The following is a 16,437-nucleotide window of genomic DNA, read 5'->3' on the forward strand; positions in this document are numbered from 1 at the left end:
ACCTGGGTCAAACTGAATCAGCTTAGATGGAGTCATAGTGAAATCCTTTCCAGCTGTAGCTGACACTTGGTTGACCTTAAGAGGGGAAAAACAAAATCTTTTTTTTAAATAAAAATAAATATTCTGTAATAGAAAAACATCTAGTCTGATCTCATACTAGACTAAACTCATGCTCTTAAATCTGTTTTTAACATTGTTTTTTTTATTCTAATACATCATTTTTGACCCATCTTCCTTAAAGTTAACTTTTTCCTAGACTAATATCAATGGAAGTAAACATAAAACTTTATTTTTTTCTTCTCCTTTATAAATGATTTGGTTATTGGAGAAAGTAATGTGAATTTTAAACAGTATATTTCTCTTTGTTGCAAATATCATTTTATTTCATGGCCTCCCCTCTACCCCAACCAGGTCCTAAAATAATGCCTTGGAGGAAAGGGAGAAGGGCAGTGAAGAGAAGGAAAAGCGGGTACTGCTGACAACCGGGGTGCTGATCTGTCAGCCAGCTTGGTGGTATCCTGCGAGCTCAGGGCACTGAAAGCCTTTAGACCAGATGAACTAAAACAAGTCTGGTCCATTTTCGCATCTGGATGAAACCATTCCTCTTCACAGACATGAATGAGGGCTCTGTGGGAATGACAGTCCTGGGGAACAGCCACACAAAGGCCATCCACACCCAGAACCAAGGGCTTCAGAAGCTCCTTCAAGTAAGTTGTTAAAAAAAAAAAAAATTCGTCCAGTCTAAAGAGACAATTGGCTGACCCCTTTTTCCCCATCCCCCAGCGCTAAAGAACAGAGGTGATTTAAGGGCTCTGACATCTCGTGCCCTTAACTTCCCCCAGAGGAGCCTAAATATGTGTGCAGAACACATATTTAGTTTGAAATATGGTTGAAAAGGAGTTTGAAAAAGAAGCTTCAGCTGGTTTGAAAAAGAGGTCCTTGAATGAGATGTTCAGGAAAGTGAGTCACTCTATTCCTTCACTTTCTTACAAAGGGATGAAGGGCACAAGTAAAAACTTGCAAATTCCTATTTCTTTGGCCTCAGACATTATCTGCATTTCTAACCAAAGGCCCTAACATGTGTCAGTGGTCTGCAGTGGAAACGTTTTGCTCAAGAAGAGTACTGCCTCCTAAGCTCCCATTTCTTCTTTCTCCACAATGCCAAGGATCCTCCCCAACAACCTTTCCCTGTGGAAAGGCAGCCCATTGCACACATGTACCCATCATATGCTGGGAGTTATATTTCCCCATGTGGTTCTTGCACGTGCAATTACCTAGTATTTACCACCACTGAGCTTACAGAATCCTACGTGGGAAAAGGAATGGGCTGAGTCAAGGTGGCTGCAGAAATGAGTCCGGTGCAGGTGTGTGATTCAAACCAGGGCAAACAACGTAGGGTAAGAGTGCTTTCTTCTCCCTCCTCCCAGCCAAGCAGCCAATAGGCTCCAGGCTAAAGCAGCAGGCTGTGCTGTAAGCAGAGTGGTCCCTGAAGGACTCGGGCTGTTTGCGAAAGGCCTGCAGACTCAGCTGGCAGCTTCACTGTGTGCACTCAGCTTAAGCAGACAAAAGGTTCCGTCACACTACGTCTGTTGTTTCTACCTGGCATGGTGAACGGTTCTGTGGCCCGAAACTCCAGACTGGAGCATATGGTGCTTTTTATGGAGGACCAGAAGAATATTATAAAACCATCCAGGCGGGTTCTTTCTTTTTCCATAAACTATCTACTGGGAAGGTAGAGGGGATACCCAGTTATCTGATGATTTAACAATAATAAAACACCCCAGATCAGGGGAAAAGACCCTATGCCCACTAGAAAGATAAATACTGAGACTGGATATAGTAGGATTTATGTGCACAAGGTTGTGAGGGTGATTTGAACTTATTATTGTAATTGAGACTTAACTGAGATGGCATTTTTTTCCCAGAAAATCAGGGAAATCCCACTGCTTTTTTCCTTAGATTGAGGAGGGGAGTCTTTCAGGCTCATTCACCAGCATTCGTATGTACAGGATTTTCATGTTCTCGTTCACGTGAAGTGCAATTTTTATAGTGACTCCTAAAAAAATCTTTCAATTCTAGAAGCCATAGGTTGTACTTCACGGCCCATGGCAGTGTAAAGAAATAGCAGGTGACTAGTCCAAAAATAATTATTGAAAATTCCTTATATTTCAGGGTGCCTGTATTGATACATGGTCTCTTAATTTTGCGTGACTTGGGTGAAGCTTACGATAGGTGTGTTCCCTGATTTTTTCATCCACTGAGACCACAGGAAATGGTCCTGGTGCATACTAAGAGAAAGCCATTTGGGGACTTACATTTGCCTACAACTCTCCTTTCCAAAGCAGAGTTTGGCCCAAGTTCACTAGGTTGGATAGATCTCCCTTGTGAAATCAAACTTCAAGAGTTAAAGACCAGATTTAAAAACTAAAAATGGGTTAAAAATATCCTATCTAGGAGCTAATTCACCTAGATAAGTGATGGAGGGACAAGGAGGTTTTGTACTTAGACTCTCGGGAATAGTGCAACACTCGTGCAGTTTGAAATTTTCTTAGTTACTCTGAATTTTTCTAAGGAAATAATCAAAGGCACCAACCAGCAACCGAGGTTTTAGCTTGAAAATTGACAGACTTGTTACCTTTACACTCACAAAGGCCGAGTCCATGGAATATCCCTTTCTGGTAATTTCCAAGGGCAATACGCCCACATTCTCACAGACCTCATATTCAGTCTGTGACCACTCGATATGAGACCACTTCAGTTCCAAGCTATGCATGTAAGGAAAAGAAGAAAGAAAATCATGAGAAATGCATAATGGATGCCTGGGGGGCTCCTCTGCTGGGTAGGAAGCTGAACCACTGGGAGACAGAAGTGGTTCATCAACCTACACCAATGCTACAAGCTCCTTACACTTGTTTGGGACGTTTTAGCTCACAAAGAACTCTTACTGTCACTGTCTCATTTATTGCTCTTAACAATGCTGTGATGTAGAGCACGGATAAGAATTCCATTTATAAGTGCAGAAATAAGGTTAAAAGTCTATCAGAGGTCTTACAATTATTAGTGATAGAAAAGAGACTCCTACTTGCATCTTCAGAAGGGAAAGGAGCAGGTGTTAAGTTCAAGGAGAAGTTCATTTTTGGAAAGGACATTGATATGAAATCTTCTCTCCTATCTTTTGGCCTCCTTCATCAATACAACAAGATCATTTCCAGGCACAGGTCTTCTCTGAACTTGGGTTCAGTTTAATAACAAGATATCTTTGAGGATGTGCCTAGGAGTTAGAATGTGCATGTGTTTTAAAGCATTATCTGTCCCTTCCTCTGTGCATATAAAAGGGCTACGCTAATATGTACCTTGGATGCAGCTATACAACAGGATAAACTTGCTAAATACAGGGTGGTCTTTTTTCCCCACGCTATATTTAGTGAGCCCGACATGTGATGGAAACTGACTTCTTTAATCCTCATGGCATGGAGAGGGACTTTTTCTTTCCTTTTCTTCAGAAAAGAACACTGAGCTTAGAGAGGTTAAATAAGTTCCTCGAAGGCAAAAAGCTATGACAAAGCTAACAGACAGCAGAGGTGGAACCCCCAGTATAAATCTGAAACCAATGTACTATTCCTTCTCTACCATTCTTCTTCCCAACTGAAGTTCTTCATGACTCTTGCAGTCTGAGCTCAAGCAGGGGACTACAATTTTATCTTTACCCTGAAGTGTTTCCCTTTCTGAGGTGAGAAAACTTGAAATGTTTCACCTGAACATTTCTCTTCAAATAGGTTCTTACATCCTTTACCCCCCGTAACCTTTCAGCAATAAAGACATAAGCAATCTTCACTATGATCATTTAACCCACTTCCATTGCTTGTGTTTTATTCATTTCCCTTTCATTCTCCATTCACAAAACCCTCAGTGGTTGCCTTACTATATTCCCAAACTTTCACTTAGATTCAGGTTCTTTCCTCTAGACTTTTAAAGTTACTTTACAATTTTCTTTTCCTTTCGGAACTAGAAATTCTGGGTGCTACTATGTAGAGCATAGAATTCACAAATTTCACAGGGCTCTCCAGACTTTCCTGTAGATCATTCATATTAGAGAGTAAGTTTATCCTCTAATAATCACTGTATGTCCTTGTACCAGTCATGTGCCACAGTCACATCCTATAGATTAAGTTCATGAGCGAAACAAACTCAGTAGCACTGTCTCCTACTCCACCAACCCTGGGCCAGTGGGACAAGGGGGAGTGTGGGAGTGTGGAATGAATTTGTATGAATGTTTATTCAATCAATACATATGAAATTTATTATTATTGGCATGCTGGGCTTCACAAAATTTTGACATGAAAATAGGATCCTTATATTCAATAGTATTCAAAGACCCCTCATGGGTCTTTGACGCAACTGATTTCAAATCAAGACATAAAGAAATAAGAGACTGCTTAAAGAATCACAAGATAACAAGCAACAAGGATATTATAAATGCTAATAGAAATAACACATTGCAAAGAGTTCCTAAAGGATCCAGATAAATGAGAAAGGAGAACAAAATCAGCGAGAGGGATTAGGGAAAGATAAAAGAGGAGGAAACGGGAACAATGGGAAGGAGTGAAATAGATACACAGGGATGGATTTCAGCTAAGTCTCGGTAAGGTTCAAATGAGTTTCAATGTTCAACCTTCTAAGAATCCATCCATTGCTAATGCTAACCATGACCAGCAAAAATTCATCAGTGTCACTCTGCAGGTCCAGGTGACCCCAAGGCCTAAAGTGAAATGTGATTTGATTGCTGATCTAGATCCATAAGGGGACCGTGCAGAGTATTGTTCAGCTTCAAAGCATTAAGGGTCTTGGTATCTGGGAAAGTGCATACATAACCCTGATACACCATTAGAATGCTTCATAACGCTTAGAGGTTAAGATTGTCATTACACAATGTTCTACTTTATTTTCTTAAAACTACTCCCTACAAATAATAAAGATCTATTGAAAAGCCATGAAATTTAAGCCGGGCTATATATTTTCCAGAAAAATACTTAAGTCACGAAGCACTTGCATACCTAGAGGATATGTGTGACACATGTTTTGAATGTGTTTTTTGTTTTCTGCAGTATTGTATTGAAGAAGATCTTTCTACACTGAGACTGCAGTTGCTAAAACTCTACACAAACACCTGAAAGAAAAGTAAGAGATGTAGTCAATCACTTGGGAATTCTCCCTGAAAGAAGCCACACAGACGTATGCTTGGTATCATGTGGGTAACCAGGTGCAGGACCCCATGAAAGAAATGTGGGAAGCTCTGGATTGCGAGGTGTCATGCAGACAAGAGTTGGTTCAAATCTTCACATTTTAATGATCCCTCCCTTCTATTATCACAAAGTAAAGCTCACTCTAAAGTCAGAAATTAAGTTTATAGATACACTTTCTGTGAAGCCCACAATGCAATCATTTCAAGTCACTTAGCAGGACATGAGAACTCCTTAAGGCCCTAGGTCACGGCTTCTCAAACTTGACACTATCGACATCTGGGACCAGATGATTCTTTGTGGTGGGAAGCCGTCCTGTGCATTGCAAGAAGTTTAGCAGCATCCCTGGCCTATACTCGTGAGATCCACCAGATTTAGCCACACCACTCCCCTCTGGTTACAACAATCAAAACTGTTTCCAGAACTTTCCAAATGTCCCTCATGGGGAAAGTCATCCCCAGGGGAGAAACCTTCCCTAAGTGATTGTGGGGACTCAAAACAATAGAACATTTTATTTAATGTATAAGCTAAATTTTGGTTCCCAACAACTATCGTGAATGAAAGACACGGGATGGAGGAGTAGAAATTAAACGGGATGGGACTTCCGGTCCCTCTCTAACTCTAAGTCAAGCATGAGAAAATCCATTTAATCACTCAATTTAAAATTGCAATCCGTCCCCAAAATCCAGTGTCTGTGATCCCCCTTAATCTGACCAACTTTCATTTTCCAAAGTACGTATCGTGTATACCATACTATTTCATTTACTTAGGTACCAAGGAACTTAGCTAAGTATTTAGGTACTTAGCTCCAAGTAAACAGGGGTCTTTGTTTCACTGATGTATCACCAAGTCCCTTCTAGAGCGACTGAGACATAGTAAGAGCTCAATAAGTATTTGTTAAAGGAAATAATGAACCTTGTTTAGCTTCCTGTTTGAAAAGCTAAGTTGACCACTGAAACTTTTTTTCTCCCCAGCCCTAGTAACGTATTTCACACAGTCTGAAAAAACAGCTAGACTAGATGATCCTCACGTGTTTTTTCTAGCCCTGACTCACTCTGGATTCTTTAGCTCCTATTGGACTAGAGAGAAAGGTGGCATTGGTAAAAGAGCATTCTATCATAAAGCATGATTTCTTGTTTTCTAAGGCCTGTGCACGCTTCTCAACATCAGACAATGTCTAGAGACAGCTTTGTTTTTCACAGTGGGAGGAGGGTGATACTGGTTATTTAGCGGGTAGAGGCCAGGGACGCTGCTAAGCATCCTTCAATGTATAGGACACCCAACTCACCCTCCACCACTGCCCCACAGCAAACAATTGTCTGGACCAAGTAGTTAATAGTGTTGAAGTAGAGTCAAAAATATATACTTTCTGATATTTTATTTTGTGGCTACTCGGTTCATTTATATGAAGGAACAATGGACTAGAAGAACCAGTTGGGATTAAAACTCTACTTTGGGATATGGGACATTAATCCAGGTTAACAAGGGTGTGTAAAAAAGGTACTTGGCTGCTCTATGCCTCAGTTTCCTCACTTCCCGAAGTGCAATAATAATGAGTCTGTACTTCAAAGAGGTTAAATGAACCTTAATGAATACTCATTAAGTACTTTGAGCTTCTCAGTGAAAGGTTTTATAGTAGCTAAAATTGTGATTAAATTATTCTTATAACTAGATCTTCACTTATAATCAAGTAGCACATGACTTAAGAAAATAGAAATGGTAAAAAATATTTTTCCAAGTGTTCAATCTAAGACATCAACTCAAAGGGGATGCTATTAAGCTCAGTAAAAATGCTATGAACACCTGCACTTTCATATTTGTCTTTCTCGCATGATAATGGGGAAACAGTGTTTAGCCGGGAAGCAGCACAGCTAGTACCCCAAACAAGTGCTTTGGAATCAGACACATCTCACAACCACTTATTAGTGTGTGATGATGGTCAGTTAGTCTCTCTGGACCTCAGTTTTCATTATCTTTAAAATGAGGGGAATCATATTCACGTCAAATGATGCAAATTAAAATTTGTTAATAGGTATAAAGCACCTGTACACAGTGGGTGTTTAATAAGGGCTATTTCCTTTCCCTTCCTCTGTGGTTTCTTAGGTCTCGTCTGGAGATAAATACTTTAACTTCTGGCTTGTAGGTAACATGAAAGCCGAACCTAACTAAGAGTTTCAAACTCTTCCCCTACAATGTGTTTCATAAAAGCTGCTAAAGCATTGCCAGGTTCGCCTGCTAGAAATTCCTTTTCTTTTTTGATTTCTTTGGCTCTTCTCTTTTAAGGCCAAGGATGAATAACAGAACAGCTAGAATGAGGGTAGCCAAAGGCAGGAGAAGAATCAAAGTGCTTAGAATCATGAAGCAGCTACTGAGTTATGCAGAACTTCAGCAAGGGTCAACTTTTCTTTTGAAGTTCACCTTTTTGCAGTGGGCACAAGAAAGAGGTCAACCCTGAATGCATGTTAAGAAACTGGCTTGGTCAGAAGTCAGCTATATTCTGTGGTCTGCAGAGGTGTTTTACGTGGTCCTGTGTAACTGAGTTTGGGTGGTATGCAGACCACCTTGAGATTCACATCGGACTAGAGAACTGTCGTGGGCGTATGAGCGAATCACGCCAAGGCGTGAGCCGATAAGATGAGCACTCACGTTGAGGTCAGGGTGCACTGTGGCCTCTGCCATTCATTCACTTAGTGACTTCTGGCCAATTACTTAAATGCTTTGAGCCTGATTTTCTTATCACCCTCAGAGGACTGTGTTTTGTAGATTAAATTGGACAACATATGTAAAAGCGCCTAGCACAGTGCCTGAAATTTTGGCACTTAACCAAACCTAAATCTTGATGCAAATTTCCATGGATTTCAGTGTTCTAAAATAACTTCTATTTACAATAAAATGTCTCCCAAATGTATCCCTTGAAAAACTTGTTTCATGAGCTATTCTGGGGTAGGGTGGTCTTGGTTCTACAGTCAAATCAGGTTGAGATATGTTGTATACTATACCCCTCTCTCGAAGATTCCCAGTGCATACAAGCATCTTCGTGACTCTAGCATTTGATGCATTAAGCAGCCCGCAAGCTAGCTAGCAATAACTTGATTACGTTAAGATTTGCAAACACTATTTCTAATGGAATATCTATTGACCCTTCAGGAATGATATTCTATAGAAATGCTGCCATGGCAAAAACTTACTAGCAATCAAGATTCTGGGACAATTCCCCCTGAACATGGGTCCTTCTTGTTCTTTAAAGAGCCTCCATTTTGCTCCAGATTGCACCCACCTGTCTCTTCAGCTGTGTTATAGAAAGTCCCACCCCTTTAAACATGCAGAATATTAATCTATTAATACCGTCTAAGCCAGAAAAGAACACAAAGTTCCACAGCATTTAGCTGATTGATTAGCAAGCATATGGATTATTCACTTTGTGGATCAACGCAGAGTCAAGTTCTAACTAGAGATGGGCTTGAGCTGGCCACCCAATGTCTCTGGGATCCTTCTTCAGTCAATTGTTGCCCCCTTGTGAATGAACAACGATAGTAATCACCACCACAGGTCACATTTGTTAATGACCTTAAATATAGAAGATGCTTACATATGTTTTACCTCATTCGTTCCACTGAAGAAATTGTAGTACTGCCCCCACTTTACAGATAAGATAACTAAGGTAAGTAAGCCTTGACCCAGGTCAGTGGGAGAGCCAAGGCTCAAACCCTGTTCTTTGGCTCTCAGTCCAGTGGTTTACTGTGTATTATCTGTCCCATAACCCCCAGTGCCTTAGCCATGGAGTACACACTCATATTGAAATGTAAATGTAATTTACATTTAAGGTCTTGAGGAGTAAGTATTCCCCCTTTCTTGTTGCTTTGGTGGCCAAAGACTGGAGAGAAAGAAGGGAGCTGAGTCTGTTGCTTCTTTTCCTATAGGCCGTTTCCGCACACTCATTAAAAGTGGGCAAAAAGTCCTTTAGCGCAGTGAGGAAAAACCATGGACTCAAGAACCGTACTTTCTGGACCTAAATCTTAGCTCCTTCACTAGCTAGGTGCATGAGCTTGGAAAAGTCACTTCCTATCTCCTTTTGCCTCAGACTCTTCACCTGTAAATTCTGGATTATGATAGGACCTAACTTAAAGGTGGTTTTGACGATTAAACGAAGAGCAATGAACTAGAGCAGAAACCTACATTGTAAATGCCTGTGATTTATAACGTATGTATAAGTAGCTTCCTGCTGGTTGTCATGGGAAGACAGACCACTATTCATAACATTTGTTTCCTGCTGGGAAAAAAAAGTTCTTCTTGCTCCAAAAAACATCTACTTACAAATGAGGTTAGGGCCAACTATATCCTTCAAAATTTATACAGATAAGCACTGAGTAGTTTCCACCTCCACCCACCCACTCTAGAGGAGACAACTTAATATATGTCAGATCAAATCAAAGTTATTTGGGATTAACCATCAGTAGGCATATTTTACATTATATTCCACTGGTTCCAATTATTACAAGCTGAATTAGAAACAACTTCAGCGTAAGTACCTGAAAAAAGGTATCCAGTACAAGTAGGAGCCTATTTTAAAAGCCTCAAGTAAGGTTATAAATTCTGTGATTCTGCAATAAGTTTGAGGATTATTTAAAATCATAAATCATCTTCAAAACAATGCCCTTGGTAACAATGAGGACTGAAAAGGGTATGTAGGTGAAGCAGTATCAATCTAGCTCCATTTTGGGAAAAAAATTCTCTGGCACCTATGCTGTGTTCTCATGTGGAAGACCAGCAGTCAGCATTTGATGAGTAGCAAGTCTGATCAATATTCTTAGGTTTTTTAGTTGAACTATTAAAAAGCAAGTGAAATCAACTTATTAATATTTTTGGAGCAGGTTTTAAAAAAAATTTCCTTGAAAATTGGAAGACATTTGTCTGAATTGCAAGTAGGTAATATATTTTCTATAAGGATTGCAATCCCAAGGCAAGAGCATTTTAATGGTAGGTGGGCAGCTGTTTTACTTTTATAGCGCCATGATTGTATTTTAATGTCAGGGGACAGGACTTCCTTGCTCATACCTATTTCCCAGCTTCTTGTACTGCACACCTGGCCTATAGTAGCCGCTCGGTAAAAATCTGGACCAGGTACTGCAGGCAATAGAGGTGGGAGGGACCCTGGGAACATGTTTTGTTAAAGACGTGTTTTTCTAACAATGACTACAGAGACCTCTGCTGGCAGATATTGGGACTACAATTCAGGATTAGAAAGAAAAAGCAAGAATGAAGGGAGCAGAGGTGAATTTCTCAATTTTTCTTTTCTTCCTTTGTCCATATTCTGTCATAAAAGCCCCGTAAAGGAGCTGTCCTCACTTATGGGACGTAGTTTGACTAGGATAAGGTAAATACTAAAACTAGGATAAATGAACAACTTTCCTTCGAGGTGCCTGGGAAGGGTATCAAACCTAAAAAGAAAGAAAAAACACTGCACGTGGAGAACTGGGCTATGATTAACCTTTCTGTGATCATCTGACAGCTGGCAAGTTACTCAAGGTACACCTTCCAAAAAAGTTTAGAATAGGGACCTGGTGAGTGAAATTACTATGGTCTGTGAATATTGTTAATTTTGAGGGTTTGTTACTCTGGTTATTCTGAAAGACATACACTTTATACAAATTCTAAGTATCACTTAATATCTCCCCAAGTCTGTTTTCCTCTTTGTACTGTCTTCACCTTACCTAGGGTAGGTTTACTGACTTACAAAAGCAGTCACTAGTTATTGCTTGGGTTTTTGGGAAGAGAAGATGTTTTGCTAGCATTTCCTGACTTCCTCATTCTTCCCAGTTCTAGATATTTTAGAGATTTAGATTTAGGAAACTGTGGTTACTAACACGGTCCTAGAGTGACCTCTTGCTGCATGGTTTGTACATGAGCCTACAAGCTCAGTCCTGGATGCCAGTGAATCGTCAAGACAGAAACCTCTGTGGGTGTGAAAGGATATGCATTTGTAAACGCATGCATAAAATGAATGACCCAGTTAAGTTAATGAACTTAACTTTTTAACGTTTCCATATTCTGTGAAGCTACTGGCTTTCCCATTATCAAGCAGTAATAGAAGTTTCCCTCTCCAAAATCAATTCTATGAGCTTGTGAAATAATCTATCAATTTGTCCTCTTAGATTCTGATTAAAAAATAACATTTCGCTTTCCTAATAAGATACATTCTGGACATTATATGCAGGACTATTGAATAAGCAAAAGAATTTACATTTGAGGAGTGGCAGAGTTCCCCGTGGGGTCCATGACTTGAAATTCTATGGTATCTGAATTTACTTCCAAAGATGGGTTTATGATGTAAAGAACGGTCTTACTGTTTAAGTCCTTTTGGCTAAATTTCTCATGGATAAATTCACCTACAAAAAAGAAGTAAATGAGTTTCACTGGTAATCAAACAAAATATTAGGTAAGAGCTGATACAATTTTATGGACTATTTTATTTCAAACTCCTCTTTAAAAATAGCCAAAGTATATTTTTTAAAGAAATTAATAAAATGTAACTATCTTAAAATTCAAATTCAATGAACTTAAATTAGGCTTCCAAATTACTTTGTCTCAGAAATATTGTACCTTAAATATGCAAATAGAGAGGGAGTAGGAAGATATAGTAATAAAATCTAAAATTCTGTGCCATCCTGTTTAGTGACATATTGTGATCATTGTCTTCATAAAGCAGAAATAAGATACAATCCAGAGAAAACTTACACCAAAAAAATTGTTTTTAATGAACCTACATCACCTTGGAATTCATGACAGAAAAAAATGAGTCACAAATATGAATTTGGTCCTGACAATGTGTGTTCCTGTCAATATATTACGATCTGGTTATTGAAAAAAAAGTTGTAAACAATAAACAACTGTTTATCAGTATTTAGTTCTCCCACTCAAGATGAATTTAGGAAAACTCAACTTCAAACCCTCTTTAGCACCTATATTGATTTATAAACTGCATCTATCAGAAGCCCTGGGGAGTGTTTACCAAATGGGCCTGCACTTAATTAAATTACTGTCTAGCATTGCCAGCCACTGGGTATTTTAAAATGAGCAATTACAAGGAGTAAGGAAGGCAGTACCTGTTGTTGTATTCTCCAGATGTCCATGTTGGGGGCCTCGTAAAATCTTAAAGATGATCTGATTGCCATCAGTGTCGGGGTCCGATGCCTTCAACACGTGGGAAGTGATGTAAATCCCATAACAACCATTTTTCAGGAGCCCCACTTGAGAAGGGGAATGCAAATGTGTGACGTGGGGGGCTGCTTTGTCCACCTGGTCCACCTGCATGATCAATAATTACACACAGTGTTATACAAAGGCTTCTCATCCCCAAGCAACACAGGGCTTTAATGGTTCAACGATGACAAACGCTCCTGAATTTCAGATTCCTTATTGGTTAATTTCTGCTGAAAGCTATCTCATTCACAATATTCTCAGCAAATATCATAGTGCCTGGAAGAGAGGCCAACTTTCTACTGTAAACTTTGACCCAGCTTTATTTATTTGTCCACAGTCTGACTACCCCATTAGGACCTAAACTCCCTGAGGGCAGATACATGTCTTTTTCTCCCCAACTATTCCCTGCACCTGGCACAATGCCCAGCTATAACAGAAGCTCAAGAAATACTTGTTGAATGAATACATTAAAACTGACCCAAGAATTGTATTGCAAACTTAATATTAGTTCTACAGAAGGATTTCCCCTTTTTCCCAGTGTTTGGTGACTTACAGAAGAAAACATGTAAGGTTTTACAAATGCATTGAACATTTTTTTTTGTCGTGTCTTTGTTAAGATAGCAAAAACGTTGAGTAGAAATAAAAATACCTCAGTAAAAAAAAGTGAAAGGTGCTTATCTATAGGCACTTGCATATTTGTTTTATTGACAGTGAGAACCGGGTAACTAAACAGGTAGACTCAATCTGTGAAGATTGTGATGGGCAACTACTCATGAGTGAAAGAGATATATAGTTTCAAACACTACAAAGGGCCTCATTCAGGTATCCTATGGAGCTCAGTCCCTCTTCAAAATGACTCTTATAGGTTACGGAGGGAACATTTTAGGATGAATTAGCACAATTCATCACTGATACCACAAAAGAGGTACAAGGACACTTGTACTTCCCTTCACTCCTAATCATTCAAATTTTAACTTTATTTACCTCAAATGATCCTCTTGTAATTCTACCAAAGAGTGTCAATGATAAGACTATATATATTTTTGGGTATGATCATGTGATAAACTGCTATTCAGCTATTAATAAGAAAAGGAGGCAGGACAAACTAGTAACGAAAAATTCCCACAATTCAACGTTAACTGGTAAAAACCAAAAAACAAAACCCAGCGAGTTGCCAAATAGGAGACAACTACACTACCATTTTTGATCAAAACAAATACATATATATGCTCATACAGACAGAGACAAAATTCTGGGAGCATTTGCACAAACCTGTTCATTTGTCTTGGGATGAGGAAAAATTACCACTTCTCCTTTGAGTATTTCTGTATGGAATTTTGTAACAACCAAAATTTTCTTTTCCTTTTAAGTTGGCAATCTGCTTTTTGATTAAAGAACGTAATCATACCTCATGTTGGTAAATGTTTGGAAAAACAGACATTTTTATATTTTGCTGGTACAAATGCAAATTAGTGAAAATTTTCTGGAGATAAATTAGACGTATATGTATATTAAAAATGTGCACATACTGTGATCCAAAATTTTCAGTTTTTGAATGCATCCTACAGAAATACATATGTACGCAAATATATATATATAGATGGATGTTGACTAAAATATAATTTGTAATAGCAATTAACAAAAATTCCATAAAACATAAAAGTCCAACAGGGGATTTATAAAACACCTCTGCCTGAGATTGAGTGCCATGCAGCCTTTAAAAATTGTGTTTTCAAGGAAGATTTAATGACATGAGGAAATTTTTATGAGTGGAAACAGGCAATATGCATAAAAGTACATATAATATCATCCTTTTTTTATTGCAATAAAAGAATGCAAGGAAGCCACTGACAGCAGTAGGATGACGAAGGGTTATTTTTTTGTCCTTTTCTGTTTATGAATTCTTTACAACAATTATTTTATACGCTGAAATAGCAACAAACACTTTCAAAAGTTAGTCATTCTCCTCTCCTAAAAAAGTGTGGATAGCACCCTCAGAGCTGTGAGGTTGGGTGGGAGGTGGAGGGTCAAACATTTATCATGGCCACTGGGGGAGAAGCTCCAAGGTGACTAGTAGGAAGGATGGTCAATGTCAAGAGAGGAAAAATACAAATACTTCAAGCCATGTAAGTAATACTCAAAGTTGGTAAATACTTGAGTATAGGGATTTTTTTTAATGTTATATTTTCTTTAAAAATAAAAGTATTACAAAATGAATAAACGCCTGTTGTGTTCATTTGTTTTTAAAAAATTGTTAATATCTACACGCCGGTTACATGGTCCCCTGTTGTGTCTTCAGTCCTACTTTGTGTTAAAATCTATTCTAGTCTTATTAAATTTCTAGTTTCTTCAAAAGCAGGTCTTTTGGATCAGTATAACAGAAGCATTTTAAAATATTGGAGTATAAGACATTTTTTAAAAAAGGCTACATCCTTATGATCACTTGTGTTGGATTTACTAAAAATCATCTCACACTTGCCTAAACCTTAGAAAGCAGTGATGCTGGTCCTTTCTCCCTCACCCCCACTCCCATTGTCTCCTTTTAAGAAAGATTACAGGAATCATTACACCAAGACTGCAGAATCTTAGTCAGATATCTGCACAAAACTATATTCAAAAAGAAACACGCATCACTACGTTCATAGCAGCACTATTCACAATAGCCAAGACATGGAAACAACCTAAATGTCCATTGACAGATGAATGGATAAAGAAGATGTGGTGTGTACACACACACACAATGGAATACTACTCAGTCACAAAGAAGAACGAAATAATGCCATTTGCAGCAACATGGATGCAACTAGAGATTATCATACTAAGTGAAGTAAGTCCGAAAGAGAAAGACAAATACCATATGACATCACTTATATGTGGAATCTAAAATACGACACAAATGAACCTATCTACGAAACAGAATGAGACTCACGGACATAGAGAACAGACTGGTGGTTCCCTAAGGGAGAGGGGCTGGGGGAAGGATGGAGTGGGAGGTTGGGATTAGCAGATGTAAGCTATTATATACAGAATGGATAAACAACAAGGTTCTACTGTATAGCACAGAGAACTATATTCAATATTCCATGATAAACTGTAATGGAAAAGAATATTTTAAAAAAGAAGGAATGTAAATATACATATAACTGAATCACTTTGCTGTACAGCAGTAATTAATACAACACTGTAAATCAACTATACTTCAGTTAAAAAAAAGACTGCAGAATCTTGGTCGGATAGACATGATTTCCTACAAAATGAATGTCAGATTAGTGCCTGCTGGTATCAGTTTTGTGTTTAAATCCAGTAGCTTTGCCCTCAGTTAGCCAGGTTGGGACCCTAACAGTAGTGTACCCATGCTTAGTAGACCTATTTGGACCAATTCATCCCTCAGTGGTGGTTGACGTCTTATTGTCTTGCCAGAAAAAGCTCTTAAAAGCAAGAGACTGAGGAGGTCACTCTCCTGCACTGCTGGAGGGGTGAGTCATTTCCTAAATTGTTTGACTTCTTGGCTCAGAGACACCAGGAAGTTCAGGGGAATTGTGGGAGAAAGAGGCCTTCCTTGTGAGGTTTTTTGTTCGTTTGCTTGCTTGCTTTTTAACACACAAGGCAAGGAAACCCTTGTACTTTTAATGAAAAACCTTTACAACATGTATTGAATATTTCCCTATCAGTAAATTCTACAACTTCCAAGAGATAACTCTCCTATGATAACCATGTTCTTTAAGGTATTATTGGTGTTGGGAGAAACCTGATTTAAGTTCTGGTACTCTCTTCAAACTGTACCCCCTTTTCCCTCTCTGTTCTGGAGTGTAGTGCGGAACTCTTATGCCTTCACTCAGAATTAGTAACTCCTATAAATTTGCAACCAAATAGACCAGAACATTATTCCCGGTTGGGCAGTACAGTGACATTTCTCAACATTGTGTGGGGGGTCAGGGGTCAAGAAAAAGGTATTAACAGACTGAAGAGTGGGATGAAACTAACAACAAGTAAAACA

At 38.8% G+C, this 16,437-nt stretch overlaps 1 protein-coding gene across 1 annotated transcript in view; it reads right to left on the bottom strand.

The window, feature by feature from the left end:
• The window catches only part of FREM1 (FRAS1 related extracellular matrix 1), a 175,628-nt gene that overhangs the window by 43,291 nt on the left and 115,900 nt on the right, over nt 1-16,437 (bottom strand). The window contains exons 25-28 of the mRNA XM_060155088.1: nt 12,344-12,545; nt 11,482-11,626; nt 2,636-2,765; nt 3-75 (exon numbers count right to left, since the gene is read on the bottom strand). Of these exons, the coding sequence (XP_060011071.1) occupies nt 3-75; nt 2,636-2,765; nt 11,482-11,626; nt 12,344-12,545 (550 nt within the window). The remainder of the gene's footprint in view (nt 1-2; nt 76-2,635; nt 2,766-11,481; nt 11,627-12,343; nt 12,546-16,437) is intronic.

This window comes from Lagenorhynchus albirostris, chromosome 7 (genome assembly GCF_949774975.1).
Source record: "Lagenorhynchus albirostris chromosome 7, mLagAlb1.1, whole genome shotgun sequence".
Taxonomy (NCBI): domain Eukaryota; kingdom Metazoa; phylum Chordata; class Mammalia; order Artiodactyla; family Delphinidae; genus Lagenorhynchus; species Lagenorhynchus albirostris.